Source organism: Rhinichthys klamathensis, unplaced genomic scaffold, assembly GCF_029890125.1.
Source record: "Rhinichthys klamathensis goyatoka isolate OS25496 unplaced genomic scaffold, OSU_Roscu_1.1 h1tg000299l_1, whole genome shotgun sequence".
Taxonomy (NCBI): Eukaryota; Metazoa; Chordata; class Actinopteri; order Cypriniformes; family Leuciscidae; genus Rhinichthys; species Rhinichthys klamathensis.
The window spans coordinates 183176-196166 of record NW_026606818.1 but is presented as its reverse complement, the minus strand read 5'-3'; the positions used below and the strand labels follow the sequence as shown (position 1 = coordinate 196166).

At 41.0% G+C, this 12991-nt stretch overlaps 1 protein-coding gene across 14 annotated transcripts in view; it reads right to left on the bottom strand.

Annotated features, from left to right (window-relative positions):
* The window catches only part of ryr1b (ryanodine receptor 1b (skeletal)), a 137071-nt gene that overhangs the window by 60216 nt on the left and 63864 nt on the right, over positions 1-12991 (bottom strand). For all 14 annotated transcript variants that reach the window (XM_056270198.1, XM_056270197.1, XM_056270204.1 and 11 more), the window contains 12 exons: positions 12494-12702; positions 11125-11477; positions 10536-10665; positions 10283-10443; positions 9143-9305; positions 7094-7180; positions 6759-6985; positions 4782-5226; positions 2760-3314; positions 2058-2258; positions 1870-1981; positions 8-151 (listed from right to left, as the gene is read on the bottom strand). In XM_056270198.1, the coding sequence (XP_056126173.1) occupies positions 8-151; positions 1870-1981; positions 2058-2258; positions 2760-3314; positions 4782-5226; positions 6759-6985; positions 7094-7180; positions 9143-9305; positions 10283-10443; positions 10536-10665; positions 11125-11477; positions 12494-12702 (2787 nt within the window). The remainder of the gene's footprint in view (positions 1-7; positions 152-1869; positions 1982-2057; positions 2259-2759; positions 3315-4781; positions 5227-6758; positions 6986-7093; positions 7181-9142; positions 9306-10282; positions 10444-10535; positions 10666-11124; positions 11478-12493; positions 12703-12991) is intronic.

The window sequence follows — 12991 nt, the reverse complement described above, 5'->3', positions numbered from 1 at the left end:
TACTTACTAGGTTTGGGCTCTTCCTCTGGTTCTGGCTCCTCTTCATCCTTTTTCTTCCTAAGGTTCTTGACCTTCTCCACCAAACTGAGCAGTCTCCCTCTCAGAGACGCTTCTACCTCTTCCTCCTCCGCTTCTTCTTCAACGTGGACACCTGTGGTACAAACAAATATGGATAAGAACCACATAGTCCAGATTAGGGCTGTCACGATGTTAGATTTTTCACACCACGGTTATTGTGGCCAAAATAATTCACGAAACCGGGGAGTTATCAGTCAAATTAATTTTTACTTTGTTTATATAGTTTTTCTTTTTTACCCAACAAACATAAGTATACAAACAAAAAAATTAAGTGCAAATACAAATACAAAAATAAGATGTTATTAATCACCCTTTATTAAATGTATGAACACAGAAACCCCCTGTTAACAGGTTAATGTCACGTTTCCCATTCCATGACTAGTAAAATAATCGCAATGTATTCTCTGTAAAATTGCGTAATCCGCAGGGTGATGGACACGGAGATGGGTAAAAACACACCGGACGCGCACTTTCTCAGTTTATGGCCAGCAGTATTCTTATGTTTAAGGAGATTATGAAATTAAGATAATGTCTGTACTATGTTATGATTGTACTGTACAATTAAATACAATAGTTGCTGAGTCTGTGATCTGAACACTTTACCTCAGAGCATCCATTAACTGAATGAATTGAGAATATCACCTGAAAATCCGATAACATCAGCAATTTTCATTCAAGCAGCTGATTTCTGTAAATTAATGTAAAACTAAATGTACATTGCAGCACAGGGTGAAGTCATTTACGATGATTTGCGACAAATATAATTTAAATTTAATATAAAACCATGTAAATGCCGCTCTGTGTCGCGGCAGGATTTTGAACAAGAGCCGTTGCTGGGCGCCGCGGACAGACGCCGAATGGCACCGCCAGTGTGTGTACACTCGAAGAGAACATGTGCTCGAAATTTAAAGACGTGGCGCTGCGCTTCTCGTCCGGTGTGTGACCCCCTTTAAAGTGCTGTTTTCTTTTGAGCCGAAGAACTCCCATACAGGCGAGCTTACTTTCTTCGGGTGTGTAAATCTCCACAATGTGTATCGAAACTGTTCAGATCTCATTTGTGTGTATTTGCGTGGCACACTTTCGTTTTCCCAAAAAAATTTTATTGGTTTTTATGCCAGTGAAATTGTGACTTTTTATGCGCTCTGGCCCGTTCATTTACACGACACGACGTTTTGATGGCTTGAGAAACACAAGTTTTTGAAACCGATACTGTTATCATCTTCACAAACGCAAATCTGTGAAAACGGTGACAGCATGTATTACGTGTTTAGTCTAGGCATGTAGTCTTACTTTACAAAGTGACATTGCAACTACTTGTCTGGCATGCATAATACAGTGTTTTTAGTCGTTTTATGCGGATCCGTGTGAACGGGGATCATTTTGATAACGTCTGTACAGAGGGGGGAAAAAAACAATAAAACAACATCTGACATGTTTACGATTTACGTAGCGTGAGAAAGTGACAAACCAAGCGAAATTCATTTAGAGAGGTTAGACTGAACGGATTTCCAGAAATGTGATTTGAATAGGATTTCGAACCACATATGAATGTAGTTCAAAATGGATTAAATGTGATTTTTTTGCTGTTCACACTTGCTAAATGTCAGCATTTGAACTGACAGTCTGAACGAGGCTTAAGTCTTCTTTATAATGTTTGTGTGTCATATTTTTTTTTTTTTGAATCCTCAGAAGAACTGAATAAGTTTGATCACAAGGTGATTTTGCAACAGCAGATGCTTGGTGTTGTAATGTGGCCGTACAGTAATTTTGTGAGATGTTTTGAACACTGACCGCAGTGATTTAGGAGGTCATTGTGGAAATTCTGCAGGGTTTCCCGCACTTCCTCTGGCACGGGGCAATCCTCTTCATCTGGGCTGTGCTTGAAGTTAGTCAACAGGAAAACCTACATATATACTCATAATTAGTGTATAACAGTTAAAATCATATGTGTGTGTTTAAAGAAGAAGTGTGTCTTATACTTGTTCCTGAGGAGGAGAGCGGAACTCTCTGGTCCTGCGAGCGGTTTCTGCAGCAGACATACTAAATGCTCTCATTAGAATTTGATATCGTTCACGCTGGTTTAACTGGATATGCAGTACAAAATTATCAGAGAAAGCCAAAATAGCCTCAACTCGGTGTCTGAGCTCACAGTCACAGAAATACTGTAGAAGGGTACACATCTAAAAGAGGGGGAGAGGACGGCAAAGACAGTATTATAATCAGTACAAACTAGAAAAATGTACATAATGTACAGACAGACAGACAGACAGACAGACAGACAGACAGACAGACAGACAGACAGACAGATAGATAGATAGATAGATAGATAGATAGATAGATAGATAGATAGATAGATAGATAGATAGATAGATAGATAGATAGATAGATAGATAGATATAGATAGATAGATAGATAGATAGATAGATAGATAGATAGATAGATAGATAGATAGATAGATAGATAGATAGATAGATAGATAGATAGATAGATAGATAGATAGATAGATAGATAGATGGATGGATGGATGGATGGATGGACGGAGAGACAGACAAAGACATAGATAGATAGGGATGGATGGATGGATGGATAGATAGATAGATGGATAGATAGATAGATAGTCGCTGATCTCGTATAAATGTGTTCCTCATAGAATTGACTAATAATCTATAGATTAAATGTACCTGCAGTTTTACAGACTCTGGCAGCTTCATTTGAAGAAGCCCCTCCTCCGGTGCTTCCTCTTCCTCCTCTTTGACCTCTTCTCCTACTTCCTCTGCCTCCTTTTCTTCTTCTGCCTTTTCTCCATCCACCTTCTCTCCCTCCTTCTCCTCCACTGCCTTCTCGACCTCTTCTCCTTCCTCTCCCCCTTCCTTCTTTAGAGCTTTCAGCTCCTCATCCTCCTCTTCTTCTCCAACTCCTTCATCCACGGCTTCCTCGTCTTCAGCCACTTCTTCTTTCTCCTTCACCTCCTCTCCTTCCTCCTTGGGAGCAGCTTCCTCTCCTGGTTCCTCTGTCTCTCCTGCCTCCTCTTTCTTCCCGAACACACTGGGATCAATCATCTTGAGAATGTGCTTGACGTCTTCATTGTTGAAGATGCCCATAATGAGGAGGGTGCTGATGAGTTTGAGAATGGGAACGAAGTGGAACTCAACGCTGCCCCCAACAGGATCACGCATGGCCTGGCTGCCATCGAACACGGCTTCGGTAAGCATGCTAAGAGCCTGGGTCTTCAGCTCCTGTAAAAGCAGAAAGAGTGTAGATATTAACAAAGAGAGAGTGTCTATCAACAACTGTAAAATACAATGTTTTTCATACTTTACTGTATCAATAAAATGCTATACCAATAAACTTTACCTGTACTTTGTTACATCAGGTATTGTTAACACACTGCTCCTATAACTGAGAAATCACCTGCCACTTTTGTAGTTTTATTATTATTATTGAGTACACTATATGTTCCCTTGACCCCCCAATCCCGTCTGTCTTTTGGTGCTTAATTTTTCTTGTTGGTACTTAAAGGTGCAGTAAGAGATTTCTGAGTGAGCAAGAGGGAGATTTGAACAAAGACTGCAGAAAGAGAGATGGCAAAGAGACATTACAAAAGAGAAAATCTCAGAGGAAAATCACTGGAAAAGAAGGATTATGATCAGGCTACGGCTTTAGGATTAGCATTAATATTAGAAAAGCTTTCCAGCGCTGGAGAGACCTAAGCAGGAAGGCCTGAGGTTGCGTTGTTTCTGCCCCATTCATGAGTAACATTGGTTTTGCAATGTTTCCCAGAACTAAGATATGCTGTTGTTGTAATATTAGTTATAAAGTTTTGACTGTCATTGTTTGTTGATTTCAAATATCAATAGTGTTTCTCAGAAATTGCTTACTGCACTTTTAAATTCTAATCTTGCATTATCTGTACCAACAATCACTATTCAGTCCTTCCAGGAGTTTTTTTGTGATTGTTGTGGGCAATAATCCTTGATTATGCGGCCCGTTTTCTTTAAAAATGCGATGGAATATGCGGAGTATTTATGCAATTTTATGCAATGAAATTGCGGGAACTTGCAAAAACTGCAGTTTGATGAAAAAGAGAGAAAAAAGTGATTCCCCCAACACCCTGTTCTCAGTAGGCTGCTACTACTACTGTAAAGAGTCATTTCTTATTACTTCCTATGATAAGCAAGTATACTACATCACAGAAAGAGCTGGGAATATTTAATTTCTCATCTCGTTTTATTTCAGACCTTAATAAACACATCAAACTTACAAAACATTGATGAGTCAAACAAGTTCTGTAGCTTTACAAAAGGAATATGCTACAACGTCTGTAAAAATGAATAGATGAATTATAAAAAAAAAATAAAGTGTGCTCCTGTTTTACAGCTTTTCGATGATGTTCACGTCGCGTAATTACGTCACTTCATAACGTTCCCATGGCAACAGGGGGAAACGGCTGCTCTTGTGTGAAGCAAACGCAACATTTTTCAACTTTCTGCTAAGATATATGTGACTTTTTTGCAACGAAAATGCGAGGATTATGAAATCATGCAAGCCCCGCATATTTTGCACGGAAATCTGCTATTTATGCGGCGTGTTTGAAAAAATGCGGCCCCCGCATAAATATGCGGACTTTGGCTGATTATGCACTAAATCATGCGATCGCATAATCGCGTTTTTCTGGAGGGACTGAGTATTGGATCCCACTGTACCTGCAGAGGGATGATGGGGCTTAGGGTGTAGAGATCTGGGTCAGTGCCCACAAAGTTGATGGGGGAGAAGTGTAGCTTGGGTCTGAGACAGGTTGTGAGACCCACTCCTGGCAGGTCATGGGCCGTCTCTGCATCTGGGAAAAGCTTAATACTGAGCGTCTCTTCCGTCATGGGAATGATGAACTCGCGGTTGGTTCCCAAGCGGTTGCGTTTGGCTGACTCCAGGTGGATACTGATGAGAAGGTCGTAGTAGCCGCTGCGGAGAGGGCCGGGCAGGTACGTGTTCTCAATAGCGTAGAAGAGCTGGGATTCGTCCACGTGGCTGCAGAGGGCATGGGCCACACGGTTGTTGCCCAACGCACACACGGCACAATAAAGCATCAGAGTGTGATAGTGGAACTTCAGCAAGTCGTGCTGCTCAGACAGTTCCAGGACGTCAATACACCTGCATATGAGAGGAACATGTCAACTATCAAACAATACATAATAACTAGACAAAAAAGATACAAATACTAGATACTGTAAATGCTGGCTTAAGAAAGCCTGGCTAGAAAGTTTAAACAAGGTGAGTTTCCTTCGAGGAGCCAATAAAACTAGATGAGAAAATAACCTATAATACAAAAATAAAACAACACAAATATTACAAAACGTGACATTAAAAAGTGTAAAAGTCACTTGTTTTTCTAAAGTAACAATGTCCAACAGTGACACCAGCAGGTAAAGTTACAGTGGGACACCACGTCTTCTCGTGCCTCCTCTGAGCCCATTGACTTTTAACAGCCCCCCTAAAGCTTGCAGTGGGTTTAGTGGGGGGTAATTGAGAATGAATGGGGGAAAGTCACGTGAAAGGAGGCAATGCCTCCATCGCGCTTGACGCGCTATGATTAGATATGATCTGCTATGATTGGATATGATTGGTTTGTGCGATAAAACCAGCCTCTTGTTTTCGTGCGCGCTCTCTAATCGGCCTGAATGAAGACAATGGGAAGACTAATTAAAAAGTAAGTAAACAACTCATCCACTTAGATATCACTGCTTTATGTTACGTAAAAATCAAACTTGAATTGGCCTGAGAACATGATGACTGTGGGGTTTTAGTGAGCATTCAGCTTGGGGAAATTAAAAGACTGTGTCCAGTGTGTACAAGCTTGATGACTGCTGAAAATGAGCTGAGTATTAAATAGAAAAGCTGGACATAAGTCCACAAATAATATATATTGTTTAAACTCTTACTGCCTTTTAGTTATTATTTTGTAATAAAAGTAAAAATGTGTAAAAACACTAACTTGATGAAATTTGTACTTGGTGTTAATAAATAGAACATAACATAGTTAGTGTAAAAAAAAATAGAATTGTATTTGGTCTCTCTTTTTTATGTAATGTTTATTTAACCTGGAAAATTAAGTGTAACAGGGACATAACTATATATATATATATATATATATATATATATATATATATATATACATATATATATGTAAAAGAGGACTTTTCCTCCTCATTTTAAAACATCACCGCACACCACTAGTTTGAAGTAGTTTAAAGTCAGCATTAAACAGAATATGTGATAGGCTTTTCTTCCTTATTGTGACGTATATCCGAGTGATAAAATGTAGAACGGGATTTGATTGGGGAGTTGATTGGATCACCGTGGTTTGCTATTGCTGTGATCTCATGTGAGTGATGGATTTTTCTCCCCATGTCCCAGCAAACACGTCATCCGAGAAGAGAAGAGGTATCGTTGCAAGAGGGAGGAGAAGTTATTTTGATTTAAGTATGTGAGGGCACATGACATTTTTTTTTTTTTAAATGATGTGCTAGGGTGTTCTGGGTGATTAACAGATAGGAATATAGATAGATAGGTAGATAGATAGATTACAAAAGATATCTATACTGAAGACACTTCATGAGCAAATTTTTTGTTTTTTCATGATCATTTCAGTTTTGATTTTTTGTTCTTGAGTCATCCTACTGTACCTGTTCTCTTCAGGTATATGCAGAGCCATCATGGTGAGAGGATCTGTACATTCCACCATCCATCCGTGCCTTTCGCTCACCCGCCCCACTTGTGGATTCAGGAAGTGGTTGGGCATCCTGCTCCAGATCACAGGGGTCAGCATCTGAACATCCAGCCGAGGAGGACATTGGGGCACTGGGTTCTTGCGCTCACTATGGAACATGGCTGCTGAAAGAGGCATGATATTCTGTAGGACGGAGAAAAAAGTGAGACATGTAATTAAAAGACTATTACTTAAAGTACTTCTAAAAGAAAGCTAATGGCTTCAAGGTCAGAAGCAAAGGATAAAGCTGACCTTGAGTTTTCCAAGTTCCAGCTGCACCATATTCTGGCTGCCTGGCAATACAAACACAGCTGGAAACAGCTTAGTGTGGGGCTCCACCTGAGAGGACACATGTATACATATGAGTTCAGATGAACAGCATGCACTCCTAACAGTTCAGAAATGAAAGGGTTAGTTCACCCAAAAATGAAAATTATGTAATTAATGACTCCCCCTCATGTCGTCCCAAGCCTGTAAGACCTCCGTTCATCTTCGGGACACAGTTTAAGATATTTTAGATTTAGTCCGAGAGCTTTCTGTCCCTCCATTGAAAATGTATGTACGGTATACTGTCCTTGTCCAGAAAGGAAATAAAGACATCATCAAAGTAGTCCATGTGACATCAGTGGGTTAGTTAGAGTGTGTTGAAGCATCGAAAATACATTTTGGTCCAAAAATAACAAAAACTAGGACTTTATTCAGCATTGTATTGTCTTCCGGTTCTGTTGTGGATCCGCGTTCAGTGCCGCTGACGTAAGACGCTGCTGACGTGTGTCTGGTGTGTGTGTGTATTCGGGTTCAAATAAATATGGCTGGGCAAAAAAATGCAAGTCTTCCTCTGTGTGGAAATCCTTAGACAAGTTTGCGAAGATTGTTTTGTTTCCAGCGTGCGTCTCCCTCAGACTGTAAACGAAGCTCGGACGCACCAGACACACATCAGCAGCGTCTTACGTCACACACACACACACACACCAGACACACGTCAGCAGCGTCTTACGTCAGCGGCGGCACTGAACGCGGATCCACAACAGAACCAGAATACACACACACACACACACCAGACACACGTCAGCAGCGTCTTACGTCAGCAGCGTCACTGAACGCGGATCCACAACAGAACCAGAATACACACACACACACACACACCAGACACACGTCAGCAGCGTCTTACGTCAGCGGCGGCACTGAATGCGGATCCACAACAGAACCAGAATACACACACACACACACACACCAGACACACGTCAGCAGCGTCTTACGTCAGCGGCGGCACTGAACGCGGATCCACAACAGAACCAGAATACACACACACACACACACACACCAGACACACGTCAGCAGCGTCTTAGGGTCAGCAGCGTCACTGAACGCGGATCCACAACAGAACCAGAATACACACACACACACACACACCAGACACACGTCAGCAGCGTCTTACGTCAGCAGCGGCACTGAACGGGGATCCACAACAGAACCGGAATACACACACACACACACACCAGACACACGTCAGCAGCGTCTTACGTCAGCAGCGGCACTGAACGGGGATCCACAACAGAACCGGAATACACAAACACACACACACACACACACACCAGACACACGTCAGCAGCGTCTTACGTCAGCGGCGGCACTGAACGGGGATCCACAACAGAACCGGAATACACACACACACACACCAGACACACGTCAGCAGCGTCTTACGTCAGCAGCGGCACTGAACGGGGATCCACAACAGAACCGGAATACACACACACACACACACACACCAGACACACGTCAGCAGCGGCACTGAACGCGGATCCACAACAGAACCGGAAGACAATACACACACACACACACACACACACCAGACACACGTCAGCAGCGGCACTGAACGCGGATCCACAACAGAACCGGAAGACAATACAATGCTGAATAAAGTCCTAGTTTTTGTTATTTTTGGACCAAAATGTATTTTCGATGCTTCAACACACTCTAACTAACCCACTGATGTCACATGGACTACTTTGATGATGTCTTTATTTCCTTTCTGGACAAGGACAGTATACCGTACATACATTTTCAATGGAGGGACAGAAAGCTCTCGGACTAAATCTAAAATATCTTAAACTGTGTTCTGAAGATGAACGGAGGTCTTACGGGCTTGGGACGACATGAGGGGGAGTCATTAATGAGATCATTTTCATTTTTGGGTGAACTAACCCTTGAAGTACCAAAGACAGGAGCTAAGGAAAGTGGAGTTAAAAAACAGATTTTTTTAGGGCCACTTGCTCCTTTAAAGAGATGACCTGCACTCGCCTGATAGAAAGTGTTGATCTCCTTCCCATTGGCTGTGAAATTCATTAGACCTGTTGCCAGATCCACCAAGCAACCAATCACCAGATCCTCCTGGCTGAATCTCTGTTGCGTGCTGCTGCCAAACTCTCCTCCCCACACCATATAGCAGTTACTCCTCCTCATACTGATAAACAAGATATTAGAAGTCATGAATAAACAAATATTTTATTAATCGAAGGGGAGAAAGAATACTTTTATTTCAGATTTCAAATTCAAATACATTCTGTTCCTTTTAACTTAATCACGTTTTTCATAAAACATATGAAGCTACACAACTGGTTTCAACATTGATAATAATAAGAAATGTTTCTTTAGCAGCAAATCAGCATATTAGGATGATTTCTGAAGGATCATGTGACACTGAAGACTGGAGTGATGATGCTGAACATTCAGCTTTGATATTACAGCAAATAATTACATTTAAAAATATATTAAAATATTACAGTTATTAACATATTACAGTTTTTACTGTATTTTACTGTAAACAAAGAAATGCAGCCTTGGTGAGCATAAGAGACCTTAAAAAAACAGTACAGTACCTGAGAAGTAAAATTTCATAATTTAGTAAGTTCAAATTAAATCTAAAGGCTTTTAATTAAGTGTGAATGAAGTTTTTTTTTCTAACCCTATTGTAAAAAAGACAATTTATTATTTTTTCTCTCTCAAATAAATGCACCTTTTTAAGGCTTCTTACATTTTTAACTGAAAAACAAGAAGAAAATTCACAAAAAAAAGAAAATAATTTTTCTCTATCATATTTTTTATTATTATATTTCTAAAGGAAATTTTTTTGAACGTGTGCTGTACATCCAAAATACTATACTTACTGTACATATTATAAATGATAGGCATTACACTTTTTCAGTTTCCCGGTAAAAAGAAGTTTCTTGAGGTAAAATCTCTCCCAACTGATTCTGAAGGTCGGTTGCTGAAGTAGGCCACTAGTGCAGTGCTCTTACATCACCAAAATCGATATTCACCTACATCACCTCACTATACTGAACATTTATTTTTAACCAAATGCTTCACCGCACTGCAGCTTCTTGTATTTGTCCACATTGGCCAACATTTCAATGACAGCTGATCTTTATCACATCTCACCTGTCGTGTATGTTGCCCTTGTCGTCTCCAACTGTCAAAGTGACGGTACGGACCTTAGACAGGTCGAAGTTGAGGTCATACATGTGGAAGTCAGGGGTGACCCAACCTACCCATACCCCGCTAGGTTCTTGCCCGGCGAAGATACGGACTGAGTAATAGTACTGCACAGTGGAGACAGAGAGAGAGAAGGACACGTGAGGAAACAAGAGCAGAGAATGTGTCATATATGACGGGTCTTGTAATGAAGACTGACTGTGGTCGTATTGAGGATGATCTCTGGGTCGTCGCGATCATCGGGCACCACATCCTCCATCAAACGGGGCATAAGAGGTGGAGGTGGAGGAGGGGTAATCATGGCTGCCTTTTTAGCCTTAAACAGGAAGCTGAGGGAATACATTTGAGTGGTCAAGCATGAACGAGAGATTTATAGAGAACAAGAGAGGTATATTAAATTCAGTAACAAGTACTCTTTTTAAAGGTATGCTAAAGGTATACATATATAAAGTTATACATACAGGAAAAATGTCAGGATAAACTTCATAGGTAACACTTTACAATAGTTAGCATGAACTAATAATGAACTGCACTTATACAGCATTTATTAATCTTTGTAAATGTTAATTTCAACATTTGCTAATACTTTATTAAAATCTTGTTATCATTAGTTAATGCACTGTGAACTAACATGAACAAACAATGAACAGCTGTATTGTTATTAACTAGCATTAAAAAAAGATTTACAAATACAGTAACAAATGTATTGCTCGTGGTTAGCTCATGTTAGTTAATGCATTAACCTTATTGTAAAGTGTTACCACTTCATAAAAGTCCTCGGTTCTTACCCTTTCTTTTTTCCTTTCTCGGATGCAGTGTCTTTGTCATTTTCTTTACTGCTTGGGATATCTTTGGGCACGGATGGCTCCTTTTCCTTCTCCTCCTGCTCTTTGCGACTGGCTGACTTTTTCAGCACCTCAAATTCAGAGTCGGGGTCCACCTCCAGCACCTGATCCTCAGGGATGGTGAGGGTCCGAGTGAGGGGAGTGGTGCCAGCGGTGACCTTGAAGGTCAGGTCGAACTCTACAGGCATGCTCAGTCTGAAGAACAGCATGTCTGTGTTGGAGTTTTGGGATCCGAAAGTCTTGTGTGTTATTTTCAGACAGGGGGCGCTGTCTACGGTTCCATCCACACGAGAGACCTACAGGTCACAATAAAGGACAATAAAGCAGGTTCATAAACTTTAAACTCAATTAAATGTCACAAAGGCTCCATTTACACTGCATGGTTCAAGTGACCCAAGTCCGTTTTTTTCCTCTCATGTTGCACAGATCGTATATGACCGGTGAACGTGTGAGCAGGAAAAAAACGCATGGATTCCGATTTTCTCAGATCGGATTCAGGCCTCACTCATATGTGGGATATGAATCGGATATGAATCGGATACGTGCATTTGCGTGTGCCATGTAAGCAGACAAATCGGATATTCCCCAGTAAATGCGAGTCGTACGTCATTAAAACTCAGGTGGACACCACCAACTGAGATCACATGACTTATTATGGGCACGATTGAGGACGATTAGGAAGGATACACACAGTGGAGCAATGCGGAGGTTTCATGTCTTTTGAGTGTTTGGGGGCGAAGAGACAGTGCAGGCAAAAATGCAGGGTTGTTACAGAAATAAATCCGTGTTTGAAGACATTTCACGAGGTATGGGGAGGCACCGTTTTAAGCACTCGTGGCTACAGTGCCACCGTAAGATAAAAAACGTAAAAAACAAATACAAAGCGATAAAAGACCACAACAATAAGAGTGGAAATAGCCGTGCAACATTCCCATTCTTCGACCAAATGGAAGGCATTTTGGGTGACAGGCCAAGCTGCCGACAAGGGCTCTCCTCTTTTTTCTCCGCCGTACGAGACCAATGTTTTGCTGATTTTTTGTATGACTTTTCAAAATATTGTGGAAAGCAAAACACTGGATAATTTTATTCGCATCTACATCCATTGCATTTCGTGCTGTTTTACTTCCTTTTCCGGGTCAGAACGTCTACATTTGGTAGTTTCAGCAGTGTATAGTGTAAATGCAAAAATCGGATACGGGTCACTTTTAAAAGATGATGTAAGCGGGTCGTCAAAAAGATCGGATATAGTCAGAAAATCGGATTTGGGCATCAAGACCTGCAGTGTAAATGCAGCCTAAGATTCCTCAAATACCTCAATGTGGTTGTGCTCGGTGGAAACTGGGACAAACTGAGGCAGGCTCTTACTGAACCACATCGTGATGTCTCTCTTCATGTTGATGGCGAATGGCTCGAAGCCCTCTTGGAGCCCACAGATGGCGAAATAGCGTAGGCTGCTAACATTCTGACCTAGGTTTATACGGCCAACCTGAGAAAGACCCAACATGCAGACTGGAATAAAACCTGGAGAGAGAAAACATAAAGAAAAGAGGCTGATTTATAGCAGGGGTGGGGAAAACAAAATCGATACAATGTAGAAAAGAGATATTATGCGTGGGAATATTGTTTTACAAATACAATATATCCAGTATTGGTCTTTTATTTGATAGTAGAATGACAAAATCAACTGCTTTTTCAGTCCACTACTATAGTGCTGTTTTTTCTGGTGAGGTCAACAGAGCAGACAGTCAGTGTGCAAGTTGGTAAAACCAAGATGGAGTCGTCAGAGAAAGAAATAATCCACGTTCGAATA